The sequence below is a fragment of the Buceros rhinoceros genome, unplaced genomic scaffold (assembly GCF_000710305.1).
Source record: "Buceros rhinoceros silvestris isolate BGI_N320 unplaced genomic scaffold, ASM71030v1 scaffold1551, whole genome shotgun sequence".
NCBI lineage: Eukaryota > Metazoa > Chordata > Aves > Bucerotiformes > Bucerotidae > Buceros > Buceros rhinoceros.
Genome location: NW_010393516.1, coordinates 125,273 through 142,339, shown reverse-complemented (window position 1 = coordinate 142,339; position 17,067 = coordinate 125,273). Strand labels below are relative to the sequence as shown.

At 43.1% G+C, this 17,067-nt stretch overlaps 1 protein-coding gene across 1 annotated transcript in view; it reads right to left on the bottom strand.

The window, feature by feature from the left end:
- Positions 1 to 17,067, bottom strand: part of LOC104501107 (fibrocystin-like) — a gene marked incomplete at its 3' end in the record, with an annotated part of 97,597 nt that overhangs the window by 2,035 nt on the left and 78,495 nt on the right. The window contains exon 35 of the mRNA XM_010144861.1: positions 10,424 to 10,574. Within this exon, the coding sequence (XP_010143163.1) occupies positions 10,424 to 10,574 (151 nt within the window). The remainder of the gene's footprint in view (positions 1 to 10,423; positions 10,575 to 17,067) is intronic.

Here is a 17,067-nt window from a genome sequence, read left to right as displayed (position 1 = left end):
ACATATTTTACTATATACAAATACATTTCCATTAAGGTTGGTATATAGTATTTTCACAAATTATACTGAACACACTGTAATAAAAAAGCACAAATTTCAGCTTGCTTCATGCAAAGCAACACAAGAAATCTGACTATTATTGTGAGATACCTGAGCCCCAGAGGTATCTCAGAGTAACAGTCAGATTTATTCTGTTGTCCTTAATATAAAACATGCTATGCTGGAATTGGGGTAATCCTTGAAATGGGATTCATTTGCAGAGCGAGGGACCATGAGATCATATTGCCTGACGGTCTGTACACATCATGATATTGAAAAACTGGAGAAGAAGATCAAGTCATCTGTGTTTGACCGCCGCATACCCTCTGGAAAGACACACAATCCATTAAGTGACTTGGTGACATCACTCTACCATTTCCTATAATCATCTTTTCCAACAGCTAATTTCTCTCACTCTTCATTCTGCTTTGTTTCCAATCGTAACTTCTCAAGGATGAGCTTCTAGACAGTGGTTCTCTTTGTATCCATTGCAGAGAGGTGTAAAAACTGGCATTATCTGTGAAAGTCCTCACGGGTAAAATCAAATCTCAGCCTTCATTCGGACAGGTTGATCAGGCTTTTTAAGACTCATCTCCAATTCATGAAGCAGTTCTTCTACAGCCCTCTGTAATTTCCTATGAACTCTGAAATTAATATTTCTGGGCCACAGAATGCCTCTACCAGCAGTTTTAAAGCTCTTGAATGAGACTAGACCTGTTGATTTAAGAATGTGTGTTCCTTATTTAACGTTTTCATTATACTGGCATTCTTCAGTAATAAATGGACTGCTGATCCATCTTCTTCCTGTGATATAATTTACCATCCTGTTCCTTCCCATACTGAGAACAGAAATATTTATTAAATATATTTGCCTTATAGCATCAGCGCTAATAATTTTATCGCCACAATCTATAAATGAACCTATAAATCACTACAATTTATTTTATTTCTAACATGAAAAAAAGACATATTCCCCAAGGTCTTTATTGACTTCCTATGCTCTGTTCTCTCTGAAATATTGTATTTTCTGTTTCCACTTCTCTTCATACAATTTTTAACGAGTATTCTAATTGCTGTCATGTTGCACCACTGACCCAGGAAAGCTGGTAGCCCAACTTTTCCTATCTTTTGATTGCAAAAATCATAGTTGTGCCTCAAACAATATCCAAAATGTTTTTCCAAATTTCAACCACATTTTGTCCATCCAGACTTTTCAAGCTGTCTACAAGACAGTTGAGAAATATTAAATCCCTCCCACAAAACTTTCTATCCCCTTCCTGTGGGATGGCACAGATGGGCAAATCACGGGATGGGATTGATGGGATGGGATTCCTGAGTCCTTTTTTTTTTTTTTTGCAGCCATTTCCAATGACCCTCAACGCCTGGGGAGATTTTTTTTTTGGGTGGGATTGAGGGGATGGGATTCCTGAGTCTTTTTTTTTTTTTTTTTGCAGCCATTCCAAATGCACCTCAAGGCATGGGAAGATGTCCGTTTCCCATAAGGGTCTGGGAATTGTCTCCTTCTGCCCTGCCCTCGGGGTGTCTGCTGTAAAAAATTGTTCATTAGTTCTCCCCTGTGAGTAGTGCTTAGACACAACAGAGCTGTGCTTTGCTACAAGTACTACAGATGCCTGCCCCACTGGAAAACTGGCAAGGAGTGAGAAGATGACAGCTGGCACTTCTCATGGAGTCCATCTTCCTGCAAAAACAGAATGAGCTTGACCAGAAAGAGTTAATGCTTTTGGGATGGGTGCTATCCTGTTCTACACTGTCTCTTGTGCACTTTTCTGCCCGAGGTGGCTTTAGCATGTCAGGAGTACCTCACCCCCATATAGCTTCTAAAAATCACTGTCTGCATCCTTACATATGACCAGTCCTCTATCTCCATTTTGTTTCCTTTCTTCCTTTTAAAATCCCCTGTTCCTATTGCCAACTGCATGTCAGCTGCCCTGGATGATTCTTCCCTCTGTTGACTCAAAGATTTTCCATATCTTTTGTGGATTTCTGGATGTCTGATGAGCTCAGATGCTGGTGACTGCTCTGCACTGGGTGCAAGTGTAAGCAGTAACTCCAGCATGTTCAGTAGCAGTGGGCATACAGGCCCTAACTGTGTGATGCCTGGCCTGCAAGTTTGACCCTTCCGTGGGGAAATCCTAAGGAGAAGTAAAGTTTCGCTACCCTGGGTGAAGATTTGGATGTGAATAATAACTGTGACTTTAAGTTGGGGGTTGCTGCCTGGCTATTGGGTTCCCCTGCCCCTAGATGCAAATGGCAAACCCAGCACACTGGCAACAGTGTAAAGATTTGCAAGATCAAGGCCATCAGAAGGTGTCTGCTGTGAGTGACGCCTCGGCTTTCCCTTAGAAGCAGCAGTCAGACCCAACATGCCATCACAGGAAACAGAAGTACCAGCTACACTCACAGTCACCCATGATGCCATTGTCCCCTGGCTATTTGCAAAGCTTCTGAACTCCACCCGCAACAAAACCAAAAGGTGCTCAGTTTTCAGGAGCAAAGAAAGTGTAAAACAAAAAGTTCACCTGATGAATATGTAAGAGCAGCAGCATCACAGAAAGGGAAAAAAAGCATTAGCAGAGATTCATTTAACCATTTACCAAGTCTAAGCGTAAGATAAAGTCCAGCCAAACTTACAAATACTTATGTCAATAAATTGCGTATTGTCCCTCTAACCCTCAGCTCTCTGTATCTCTGTGTTTGTCATTGGGTCAGAATAAATACACAGCTGCTGCTTTACAAGATTGTCTTCCCCTTTTCTTAAAAGAAAATAAAAGTTATGCTTCCTTCTTTTATTGCACTTGACCTCTTCTCTGAAAGCAGAAAGCAAGAATATTGCTCTACGGAACCTTTGGCTGTGACCCTCAAATTGTTTGTTATGGCTGCACAGGAAAGCAAAGTCCTACATATGACCTTGAGGGTGATTTTATAAAAATCAATCAACTGCTGTTATGATGGCCTCTCCAGCAAGCAAAATAAATACAATTAAAGCCATAATCACTTCTGTACAGTAACGTGCAAATTCAATGGGTCTCTTTAGGTGGAGTGAAGGAGCGGGGGGAGAAATATGTTGAGGCTATTTGTGAGAACATCAGTAGCACCATTCTTCTCAATTAACCCAGCAATTAGCCTCCACCTCTCTGCTGAGAAAAGAAATCTTTCTTTATCCGTCTTTACCAAAATAAATAAATAAAAGGGGAAAGAAAGAAAAACTAGTCAACTCCGTCTGTCCCACGGGAGAGGAGAAACAGTGAGTCCAAATATATGAAGAAAAAAGGGAATATATTAAGGAAAACAAATCTGATAACGAGGAGAGGGTCGTAATCTGCTGCGTGAATAACTACATGCCGTTGTCAGAACTGGGTTTGTGAAAAGAGATTTATCTTCTGAAGTCCTTGGGAAATGGTGGAGGGCACACTCAAAAGGAAAGGATTTGTAAAGATCATGTGTTATGCTCCACTTCATCAGGCATCCTGGATCGGCCCATGCAATGGCAGCGCCCAGGTGTCCAGAACATTTACTACGGAAAGAAGTTGCGTCATGAACTGCTGTAAAAAAAAGCAAATAACTTCCCTATGTTGCAGGAAGTTTCTCCTTGCCTCTGCCATGAAGATTCACACTTTCAGACATGGCAGCTTATATTTCTTCTAAAAAATCTTGGGTTTTAAGAAAAACTTTCTGACATATATGTTTTCATAATGCATAAAAGAGATGTTGGTACTTCTCATTTAGGCTGTTATTTAGAGCGCTCTAGAGATTTTCCAACTCGGGGGGAAGCAAAGTCCCCATTCTACCTTTTACATAGCGGCCTTTTCCATTCTCATCTTTGGAGGCCATAGTTTGCTTTCACTGTCAATGTATTTTTTCCTAGTAACAGTTCATTAGGGAGCTAGGATGAAAGTGACTGTCACCAGATTTAATTCTACTTCTTTATGTAAAGCTGAACAAGGTGTTAAAACAAGCAAACTACAAGAAAGGTGCTCTCAGGAGATCTTTTTTTTTTTATAATCAATAATAGAATGTGTTAGGAAAGTACCAACAGAATAATCTCATATACCACCACTGTGTCATGCCCCTCAAGTGACAGAAAACCTCCTCTGCATGGAAGAGGACATGCAGACTGACAGGCCATCTCCTAACTGGGGTACTCCCTCCCATCACCGTGGAGGGAAAATCTGCTCTGGTTGTGCTGTGGGCACGCTACAACCATGTATAACTAGTATTCCCACAGCCTTCAGCTTGCTCTTACCAGTTCCTCTCACTTGTGGCTTTTCACAGGACAAAGCCACAGAATGCTCCATGAGACAAGCTTAGGCTCTGAAGTTATGTTCCTGGCAAGCATACCTGAGTGGCAAACAGCAGGAGGCAACTGCCGAAGCTGGAATATCTTTGCTGAAACAAGTGATACTGGACAACAAGTCTGCAATGTGCTGGGAGCCCAATCCTCGGCTCCAAGGGTGTGCCTGGTGGGGCCTCCAAGAATGGGAAAAAAAAAAGACAAAGATCTTCCTGTGTACATGAAGAGGAATATAGAGTTTATGAGCTTTAAATAAGAACAATCATTTACTTCATGGACCTGTCACCTGCAGCCTGTTGACATGCTCATACGACATTCGGATGGGCCATAAAGTTCCTTGCAGGCTGGACCACTGCTGAGCAAGACGTGAAGGAGAAAAGAAGTTTGTTATATTGCCTCCATCCCAAAGGCTGGCTGAATCGAGAGTCCAAAGCTCATTCTCTGCCTCCCTGTGTGTGTTCCTCCATGTTCATAACACATAGGTACAGATCCCAAACCAGCTGTGAATTCAGACGTCTGGGTATTTCCACCAGGACATCACTAACACGCTAAAAAGCTAAGCTTGTATTCCAGCATTTTGTTGGACAGAGAACTTAATCTATTCCTGGGCAAGGAACCAACAGTTGCTGGAGTACTCTCAGAGAGAAATTGTCTCCCAAGCCTGACAAGCCTGTGTTTTCTGGCTTACTTCACTCACAGCCATCTGTTCAGAGCTGGTGGGGCGCTTCCCTTAAAGGACAGGAGACAGGCAGAGGCATTTCAGATCAGCAGCCCATAAGATGCTGCCAAAGGTCTGCATCATTTTGAAGAAGTCCTTTTTCTTCTTCAGCTCTTAGGTCGCCTCTGAGATGCTTAGCAATACCTTTGATGCATTTGCAAGAGCAGAGCTAACCTGGTGGGGAAAGAGGTGCAGACACTTCTAGATGGCTTCCAGCACTTCTCACGTAATCTAGGTTCTAATGAACAGAGATTCCAGGTGAGCCTAGTGAGGGCATAAGTATAAACACCACACATAGAGGTGCAATGAAAAAACAGGTCCTTCAGCCATTATTTCAAGTCCCCACGAGACAGACGTGTAGTAAGTGCTTCACCTTCAGCAAGTAAGAGGTGAGCTGGGGGAGGCACAGGAATGCTGTTTGAGGGAGCAGGATTATGTTTGCTCACCCCAAGCCTGCCTGGTGACCATTAGAACCGAGTGGTTTCTACTTGCTATGTCTCTACACCCACAGTTATTGTCTTTCAAGCTTATTTCTGACACTTGAATTTAAAGATATTACAGATAGGGTTTACCTCTTGGTGTCTTGTATAATTTGTTGGTCCTTGATCTTAGCAACAGCCTGTTCCTACAGTAAAACTATCGTAATTCACCATCTCTCAAACCACCAGAGGAAGAGAGGATACTTCAAAACTTAAGAAAGCTTCATGCAATCCTGTTACACAGTATTCTTCCTCTCTAGTTCAGGGCTCATGATAGAGACTTACGTCTCTGAAGGTATTTATTTACATTTAAAAACCTTAAGACCTGGATCTCAGTTCCCAGCCTCCACAGGTCACAACAACTGTGTTGCTGTACCACATGTAAGTGTGGGAGAACAGATCTACCACCAGTACAGAGCTGCTACTGTAAAGAGGGCCCAATTACTGTCCAGGGCAGGTGGAGACAGACTCAGCAAGTCTTATCATCCCATGGTTAGAGGCAGCATCTGCTTCCTTGAAAGGGGCACATCCCCTCCTGCCATGCCAGCGAGTGGAGGAAGGGACGGTGCTGCCTTGGGTTTCAGTCTGGTCTCTGTGGGAGCTGCGTGCAGCTCCTCGACCAGGATTAGCTTCCACCAATCTGCTCTTCCTGCAAGACCCCAGAGGAGTTTCAAGAGCTACTGAAGTTTCAGAAAATCAATTTCATTGGCAAGCAAGACCCCTGGGAGTCTAATGTACATGCTGTAAACCCTTACAAAACATGATGGGAAAGAGAAACCTGCAGCCTCTACCCAAACACGAACTGGGGTTTACAGCTGGGGGAAGAACTGAAAAAAACATCAAATAACTACAGATTCAGGGCCTTAAAACCCTTCCTCCAGGAACGTCCAGCTCTGCACTGGACTGCAGCGCACTGAATAACACTGAATTCTTAAAAAAAAAAACCCAAAAAACAAAAACAAACAAAAAAAACCCCCAAAACCAAACAAAAAATTAAAGAAATTATGCCTTTCATCTTTTTTTCCCATGAAAACAGCCAGGCTCTGAGATTGTAATTATTGCAGACTTGGTACACCTCACTGGAACAACTCAGGAAAATATCACAGAGCGACAGGGAGAAATAAGGCTAGCTTTTCTTCCTTTTAAATCTCAATTAAAAAATACATCGGATGAAATTTCCCATTAGCTGGTACTATTTGTACATCCCATGTTCTTTCTTTAATTAAAAAACATGCTTATTGCAATACTGCCAGAATCGCTTTTACGGTATTTTAATTGTAATGTCTCTGCCTGATTAAAAAAAGAAAATATGAACTAGAAACTGCCTGCAAAAAGTATCAATGCACATCCCAAATGGGCTGAGCAAAATGGCACAGAAAACACCGCCAACACAAGCAGTTTCCGACCGTGCCTCCTGACAAGGGATTTTAAAATGGATTTGAGGACTGGTTGATGTCATAGAGAGGACAACAGAGGGAAAAGCTGGCTCTTCCTTCCAGCGAACTCAAATCCAGTCTTTAACCCAGTGGCTGAAGCACTAGTTATTTGACAACTACTTATGCAGGTCTATCAGCTGATATTTGATGCTGTCTGCTAATTGCATCAAAGCCTAGAGAAAAATCAAGCAAAATCAATATCTGGATTTCTCTCCTCCCCAGGTCTACTCACAGGACCCATTCTGGCCACAGCCTGATCTCAACGTGAATTACAACAAATTCAAAATATTGATGGGTAATCATTGCTCTTGTGACGTGGCTTTGAAATCAGACAATTATTGACAACGTCATGAGTTATCTTTGGGGCTTGCCGGTTCTCTGGTTTTTTTTTCTGTAATCTCATGGTTTGGTAAAAGAAAAAAAAAAAAGCAGCCCAGATTAGTATTAACTGAATGCAAAGCTTTTAGAGACTGAAATCACAGATGAGGTGGGTCAGACTTTTCTGATAATCTCAGCCTGGAATCTCACCATGAAAGAGGGAACTGACATGACGGTTTCATCTGGACTGCTAAGGTGCAGCAATTATACAAATGATATGGTACAGGAAGAGCTGTGACAAGTGATATAAGGCTTTTCTAGACCAGGGATCAAAGCAATCTTCTCCCTAACATCTGAAAGTTTGGCCATCTCAAAACTGTCATTGCAAAGGCACCTGATCAGTTGGGGTCAGTTGGTCTTCAACCCCACCAGCATATACCAGCAGTGCCACCCCAAAATTCCCAAGACACTCCTAAAACACCAAGCAGCTTTTTTGGTTCCCATACCTCCCTAAAGCACTATAAATTCAGAAAAAGACAATAGCACATGTCTGAGGTATCAACCCATCTAACACAAAGGAGTTACTCCAGAGCAAGCTCTGTGCAAAGGAAATTTCCATCTGTCCTGGGTTATCATAAATATTTCCATACTTGTGATGTTGGGATTACAAAAATAACTACAATCTGCTGAATATAGAGAGTTATCTACAATCTGTCTATCTTGTATCTCTTCCCCAATCAGCACTGTCTGAGCAGTTTCGCAGTCTGGCTATTAAACTTTCCACTGCCGACAACCACGTGCTCACGCCCCGCTTTGCTGAGGAGGAGGTAGAAACTGCTGAGCCCTCACAGCAGCAAGCAGGACCCAGCTGCCTAATCCTATTTCTTTGTTGCTTTGGCCTCCAGATCTTCTTCCCAGACAGTCTGGTCATAACCAGAATCACTTATGCATGTGGCTCTATATTGATACAACTAAAGCAGGGTCACTTTCAGGCTGCACATGAAGTTGACATCCCCATTATAATACTGTTCAAACAATTTCTACAATGTTGAAATCATCAGGAAGAGACAACCCAGGGGCAGTATTCAAACCCCTCAGAGTGTCCTAAAAAAGGGCAATTTAAAGAAATGGGCCTCTAAACATGTGCTGGGTTTGCTAGATACAGCACCAGAAAATGGACTCGGCAGCATTTTTTTTGATCTGTAAAGTCCGTTATATTTTCAGCTTGTGAGTGTATAGACAGCCTGATGCTGAGTCATGAAAGCCAAAGGGAGCAGAACAACAATTTAATCCCATTCTCCAGCTCCAACTAAGAAAAACTCTCCAGGTAATTAGGAATAAGATGCTTCCATCAAAGCATGTATTTACAGCCACCTACAGGTTAGGGGCTTATTGTCATGCCCATCATGCCAGGGTAAGTTGTCAGTTATTGGACATGCTCACAGACTCAGTAGTTGCTACTCTAACTGTGATTCATCTTAAGATGGGTATCTGTTACACCTAAGACAAACAAATCTTTGGTGGTGTGTGTTTCCAATGATACAGGAGCCTGGACAACTCCCCTGACCTGGACAACTTAAAGAAAGGTAAGGTGAGGAAAGATATATCTCAGTCTCGCATCAGAGTAGATCTCAGTATGTTTTGACTCCAAATCTAACCGAGGCTAAAGACCCAGAAGCACTCATGTAAGTGGGGATGAATGCAACAAGGAAATTTCAGCAAAGATGAAGCTCAGATAAACAATTACTATGTAGGTTTCTGCTTCTAAAGTATTTGGTCCCTATCAGAGGAAAAAAATAGCATCCAGAATGCTTTAATGCTGCTTTCCTAACTCAATCTACATTACGAACTAAGCTTCTTGGAAAACCTGATAAAGGGGAGAAATAATTTGAATGTCAGATGAGCCAAAGCCATAAAGATACTGCTCCAGACTTCATTAAATTCAATCAGGCCTCTGTTTGCTTCATGAGCGCTGACTCATAGATCAAATGTGCCTCTGAGTAGGCCCAAAGTTCAAAGGGTTTGTGCTGCAACATTGCGCCCCAATTCTTCACAAAGTCAGGGACTGAGCTCCAAAATCCTTATTCAGATTTGCAGCCAAAAGTCACAGAAATCTGGGGCTCTGACCTATCTCCTCCACTGTACGTCATAGTCACAATGAGGTTGTTACATCACACAGATTTAGCATTTTCACTGGAGAAGAAAAGGAACTAAATAGTTTCACAATTCTTTTAATCTCAAATTCTTTTTTTTTTCTAAAACAGGGTTTATGCCTGGTGTAGCAATTCTTGAAAATCTCTGAACCTAGACTGAGTAAATTCAGTCTTTTCTGGAAATATTCTCACAATAGGGATAAAGGTAAAAGTTTTTTTCTTTATAGAATGATCATCAGCAAATGCTCGCTTTTCACCATCTTCTTGATCAAAAATTAATACGTTTAACACTCTTAATTTAAAGTACTTTTTACCAGTAAAGATTAAGCAGGTCCTTAAACACACAAACCCTCCTCCTCCCTTTTTCTGAGCTCCATTTCAGTAGAGTCTTACACTTAGTCTTAACTTTGATCAAACAATTTCACCAGAACAGCTCATTCTCTTAACACCAAGCACGTGCACAACGGTTTTCACAACCAGGGCTTAACTTGGTTATTTATTTTCCACCAGCCGCGCTCTATGATCTTCGATTATTTATTACGTTGGGTAGCTGCGGCCTGTAATTCTGTAACACCATTAATTTTGTAAAGGCTTATGCAAGACGCTTACCTCAAAGATGCCAAACAAAACAGAGTTGATTATTGTTATCAGCGCTGCCATTATCACTGAACGCCACTCAGGAGAGCAGCGCTTTCAGTAGCTGGGGGAAAGAAAAAGGGAAAAAAAAGCCTTCCTACTTGTATTGTCATTATGCCTCAAACAGCATAAGCGATGCCTTCTGCATACGGAATAATTAAACGCTTCTCCCGTCCCTCATCACTGTTCTGTTGTATCTACCGAGAGCAGACTCAGCCTGCCTGACCACGTGTCTCCTTCAGTGCAGGAGCTGGGCAAGAGGAGGGGAGATCACGGCCATGAAGAACTCCAGCCCCACAGGAGCAAGAGCACTGAACCCCCCTTCTACAGACCTTTGAGATGCAGCAGGTTGAGGTTGGAGGTGGTGGTCCCCAGCAGCAAGGTCCGACCTTCTTCTACCGTGACGTTATCGCCATCTCGCGGCTGGTGGCCAGCAGGCCAGCTGGAGTCCTCCTCCCACCGACCACAAAACTGAAGGGCAAGCTGGAAAGAAAAAGACCCAGAGAAGTTCAAAGCTCACCCCTTTCCACTCTTCAGGAAGCCAGCTTGCCGAGAGCATGGCTGAGGAGATACCAAAGCTGCGCTGGCTCATTTCTCGGCAGGACCCCATGTAGAGCAAAGGGATGGAGGGATGTTGGGGTGGGAGAGGTTCTTGGCCTTCAGAAATGCCTGCAATTGCAATTTGGAGGGCGGCCCTTCTCTTGTTCTGGTCTGGGTAACGAGGGACTTGCTGCAGGTCTGGCTGTAGAAAGCCCACAGGTTTCCCGGTGTGTGTCTTTCTCTGCCTCCCGAAAATCTGAACTGCGTGTTAATTCCTGGCTATGTCATAAAAATAGCCTGAAGAGTTTAGAATTAAAACATCCAGCAATATTTTGCTGTACAAGCCTTTTCAAAAGCTCTCCTGCCACTCGTCCACATGTAAGGAGACTTTCCTCCTTTTACATACTTTTTAACTTTCTCAGCTTATCCAGTATCACTATTGTCTCTTCCAAATAAAGCTCTGATTAACTTCAAATCAGCAAGTAGATTGACTCATCATGAGCATGGCGAAATGACGCCTGCCTGTTTCCAGTCACGGCTCCTCCTCATCTCTAAAATTTAAGTATGCACTTCGCAACGAAGGTTTTTCTGGGGAACGTGTGCATATTTTTTCATGGATATGTGTGCACAAGCACGGACACAAGCACTCCTAACACATTCTTTTGGACTCACACCTGAACTAGCAAGAACAGCCTCAACTGATCTGAGGTGGAGCGGGGTGGGGGGGAACCAGACATGGAAATGTTTGTGGTCCTCACTGGGTTGTACTAATCCAAAACAGCAGTGGAAAAAATAACCTCAGCACAGAAACAAAATACAGTTACTTTGTTTTCTGTCTGGGCACACTGTGTGCATTAAAGCTTTTGCTCCAGAGTGGTGGTTTAGATGAACCAATACTGGTGGTGGTGTGATAGTTCTTCTTTCGACTGTGCTATTGTCGGTTTTAGCTTTATGTGCCTGATGTTCTATACAACATTTCCCACAGCTCCCAGAACAGTCAGGTAGCTTCTATATGGTGACCATTGTCCTAATTATTTACACCAGGGAATGGGTGTTGGTTGTCAGGCGAAATGATACCACTGGTTTATGTCCATCCCATCTGTAGGATATGGATGCTGATGTTTTCTACCCTCTGACTCATTCTACAATTTCCCCACAACGGGAATAACTTGGTTCAATTTAGACTGAAGCCTGGGATGCAGTGAAAACATGTGGGGAGCTAAATGCCTGGCATCAGAATGAACCACTTCATCATTACAGAAGTACAGACAAGCCTTCGCACCTTTATACAACTGTTACAGAGAGTGCAACTTCTCCTTGGCTGCTGAGTGTAAGAGGACAAATTTCATCTTCATGTCTTGCAAACATATATAAATATATTTCAGAGATTTAGGACAGAATTCCAGCTGAAAGGCCGGAAATATCTTTATCCACAGTCTTTCCAGAATGCCTGTGAATATCTCTTCACTGACAGTGCTCTGAAGCAGGTTACGTACAATAAGCATGGGTACGCAATAGATCCACTGAAAAAAAGGAGTTAATTAAACTGGTTTTTATCTCTGAGCAGGGCACATAGGAGGGCACAGTCCGTGAAAGGGCACGCATTTCCCAGATACATTGCTTATCAAGCCAACTGTAGCACAAAATTACAAATCCCATAAATTCCTGACTGGCACAACCTCAGCAAACTCTGCCAGAAAAACACTGCATGATGCACGTGTGAAATGGTGGGGTCCGTCAGAACATTTTGTTGAGAAGGTTTATTAAACAGCTTCAAGTCACTCTGACATCATTCTAACCCTCTAAAGTCACTTAGAAGCCTCCAGTTAAGTCTAATGGGTAAACAAGGGCATACAGAGTACACCAGTTGTTCTTCTTGCTAGTACCAAGAACATAGTAAGCTGTTGACAGAAGTTTCGCAAGACTTAAGAATAATGAAGTCTTCTTCTGAATGTGATTTTTTTTATCAAAGGTGGTCCCCCTTTCTAACAAGAAAACACCCTAGTTCTTCATTTAAGGTTCCCTCTATACACTATAGGTGGTTTAAGCTTTTCTTGCTACGTTTCTGTTGTCACCTCGTAGACCAATACCCTCTGGCATAAAAGCTCGTAACTCATACAAGGCAGTGTAATAAGGCACAAGAAATAGTTGAAACCAACTGGGAAATTAAGAGCTATTAACCATGTAACTCAGAAAATAATAAATACACTGAAACCAAGTGCTCTGTTATTTAGGTGATACATGTGTCCACAGTGAGAGGCAATCCCTATACCATGAACCTAAACAAAGATTTGATTGCCCAAAAGAAACTTTACTACCCAAGAACAGAGGCAAAAAACGAGTTGTCCAAGGTCACGTGGACTTTTTCCATCCAGTCCGTATCTAAAGGCTTCCAGTGAGAAGATAGCTGGCTTAGTCTACCGCCATGTCCACCACCTCCATGTGCATCTTTCTAGTGGGTTCTGATTTGTTGGGGTTTTTATAAATAAAAGTAAACAGATGAACATCAACGAATAACGCAGGACCAAGAACTGTTTCTAATCACTTGTACCATCCTTACATTATCATGGAGGGAATAAATTTAAAGAATCTGTCTGAAGAGAGAAAAGGAGGTTTGCTTGAAATTACCACAGCTCAGAAGAACGCACAGGAGAGTTAGCAGGAAAGCAACTCTGTAGGAATGAAGGAAAGACATCAAACTGATGGAGGGAAATGAGACAGCAGAATATGTTATTTGGTGACCTTTGTCTTACAGTCCTACGCCCTTCCTTAAGATGAAAGAGCACCTCCTTAAGATCTTTGAAAGAAGGTGTGGTCTAGTGCAAGGTCAGTGAAATGGCCAGCTGCCCTGCATCACAAATATACAAGACAACCACAAGTGCCTGGACTTTGTGAATCCACTATGATTACCCTCTCCCTGTCTTCTGGCAGAAAAGCACAGTGCAGTCTCCACTTGTAATGGACTGGCTAGATTCCATTTCCAAATGATGGTGATGGCTACGTCCACTTTCTATTAAACAGCCCATGGTAAAACAACAGGGACTGATACACCCATAAACTAATTGTACATCCCACGTCAAGCAGGGTGGGTGACAGACTCACAGCTTCACAAGTCTACGCTCTCATCTGGCCCTGCTAGTCTTCCTCCATGTCATCTTCAGGAACCTCCTCAGTTATCATGCCTGTCTTGTCTAGCTGCCCTATGATCAATACGGGACAGGCTGTAGCTCACACTGACCCTACAGACACCAAATACCACCGTCTCTGGATGCTAAGGGTGGTATGGGGCACTTTGCTGCCTTGAAGGCCGAGCATGCTCTTATGACAACTGGGATGGACTGTCTCACTTGAGACCCCAAAGAAAAAACAATGAAAAAGCCATCTTATCTCTCAAAGGGCTGTATGGCCATGTCCTAAATATCTTTATCATGCAGAGAGCCTCGCTCCTTTCTCTCTGCCTGCAGCTAAGCAGGATAAGAATGTCCCTCTCACTGTTTTTTTCACAGAAGCAATACTCTTTCCTTTTCCATTTTTTCCCTTACTTGGCACTCAGCATCAGACTTACGGTGTTTAAATTAAACACTTCTCAGTAAGACTGAAAAGCAGCAGCAGCTGCAAGCACCAGGGTCATGGCTGAGCGCCCGTCCCACGCGTGCTTGTTGAATGAACCAGGAGGAACCCGCGGAGCCAAGGAAAGCTGTGCGTCAGTGGCTGGCAATGGGCATTTTTCTCCTGTTTTTCCAGCTTCGTCACAGGACACAACAAACAGCGGGGAGCTTGAAAGTCAGGGCGGGGAAAAAAGGAATTGGCATAAAACAAGCCCTGAATAGTGAAGCTGGAGCTGGCAGCTTCACATCCTGGCTTCCACATATACCAGATAGTTGAAAGATATTTTGGAAGAAATGGAGCTTATGAGACCATAACATCTCTGCATCCATCTGTGTCACTGTCAGTGCTCACACTTGAATGTGGCCAACCTCAGCCAGGTTTAACAGGAGGAGTGAGACTGCAAAGATGCTGTATTCCTGCAAGGTTCATGAAAACCAGTAGCTAGACTGAGGCAAGAAATCCTCTTGGTGTTTTCCCCAGGGACACAAGTATAGCATAAACTGAACACTTGAAAAAATGGTCATCCAAACTTTTGCAGGATATGCCCTCACGTCAGACAACTGCAGGAAACCCACGCTGGCAACGTTTCACATCACATTTTGAATCCAGTACAGCAGATGACACTAACTCAGTAGGGAACCTGCAAAATATGGGCAGAAACCCCAGGTGGGTGGGAAGTGACAACCACTGAGTATCCCTAAGGATCCAGTTGGTCCTCCTGGGGTACCAAAGAGCACGGGGACCAGGGAGGGGATCTGACATGAAAATTAAAGGAGCAGAATCCTGCATTATCTTCCCACTTCTGACACACCTGGTGTGTGTCAGGGGTAACTCATTTCAAGCCCATACCTTACGTACCAAGCCCATAGCTTGTGTATAACACAGGTTAATTTGGGGGGTATCAACTCCTTCCCTATTAGACTTCTAAAACAATGAATGAGTTATGTAATGGTCAAATAATGATTTAATAGTGTACAAGAACAGATGCACAAGCTCTTTGTCATTCAGCACTCTATCCCCTTCCTCCCTGCAGCACCTTTGTCCATTTTCAGGTAGATTTCTTTCTGCTTTAGGGTTTTAGCTGCTGCTGTCATCAGTTGGCCCAGGGTTGTCTTTATGTCAGCCTCTGGGGACACAATCTCTCACTACCAGTTTCTCAGCTTGTGCCTGTGACTCCCAGGGCTCAGGAACAGCAGCAGCAACTGCAACAAATGAATAAATAACAGTAATATACTTGCATTCCCACACAGGCTGGCAAACAAGTCACCAAGGGAAGGGGTTGTAAGTGACCACTCCTTCAGTGTTTGGTCTCCATTTTTGTAAATAACAATCACTCTGCCAACACAAGACATGTTTGACAAGTGATTTTTAACTCCCTCTTCCCCAAAAGGCAAATTCTGGGCTTAAAAGGGTTGAAAAACTCACGTTTAGATGCAATATAGATAATTTGACCGCACTTTGTGGTAACTTTAAAATTTGCTTGGTTATGTGGGGCTTTTTTAGAGTACAGACCTGAAAAACAGAACTGCAACAACAGTTACAGATGCAAAGAACCCTCACCCTCTGATCAGAAAAGGATGGAAATTTTAAAACCATACCAAGAACCGGCAGTGCAGATAAACACAGACTCTACTTGCAGCTGCACTAATGCTCTCCCTTCTTCTGGGTGGTGGGTTTCAGCTGGGGATTAGCTGTGACACGACCACAGAGAGAAATCTGAAGCCTGGAAGGTTTTCCCACCAACTTCACCTCCAGCAACCAGTTTTACCCTTTCCCCCAGACGTATCTGATAAGACGTGGAGCACAATACTGCTCCTGCACAACAACAACCTGCTTGCGTATGCAAGAAACTCTCTCGGTTGCTTCCTGTGATCTCCAGAGGAAGAAGGCGCAGCCCTCCTGGCGTGCACAGCCACGAATAAGCAAAGGTTTCAAATGCAGCAGGCACAGCGGAGATTGACACCCACAAGGTAGCCATTTCCTTGGTGCTGACAGATTGCCATTTAACCAGCTAGTACGGAGAGCAAGTGTTCCTGTCCTCAGTCACCACGGAGAGACAAGGTTAACATTTGAAGTGATGGAGTACGGCATATATTTCCCCATGCCGCAGACCCAGGACTCGACGCCACATTTGAAAACACTTTAATTTCAGTGATGGATACAGGGAGCTCACTTTCCAGGCTGTGAACTCTTGACAGCTCCTCAGTTTAATACATCAGGAAAAGATTTACACCCCTCACCCAACCCCAGCTACCTGAAGGAGAGGAAAACGAGTATTTGGAGGAGACAAAAGAGGAGGGGAGGTATTTTATTACACTAGGTGTCTTTTACAAGGGAAGTGTTTTCTGCCATCTGCTCTAATTAGTCCTCCTGTATTGGCCACCATCTTCATGCAACAATAGAAATAATTATCTCCTCAAGGGCAAAAAAAAAATATTTACAGAAACAAACAAAAGTTGATTATTTTTAGCTCTTAGGGGAAAAAAACCGCAAGCTACCTTTTAATGAAGGAGCAATTACGAAGGTGAGTGGAACATCTATAATTAAAACAGGCAAACTGGTGCAGGCTCCTCCCTCCTACACATACTCGAACGAGACGCAAATGTATGTTATTTGCTACAGTCAGTGGAGTTAGCAAGCAAAACACTGTCCAGTGCCCAGTGAAGATGTACGTGTCTCTCAGCATCATTCCTTGTCTCTCTAATCCTTTGCCAAATTAACTGAAAAGCGCTCACCACAACTGTAAATTTATAGAAATTCAATTGGCATGGATAGGTCTTCCTGTATATTACCAGCATTCCTGAGACAAGCGTGACAGGACACTCTT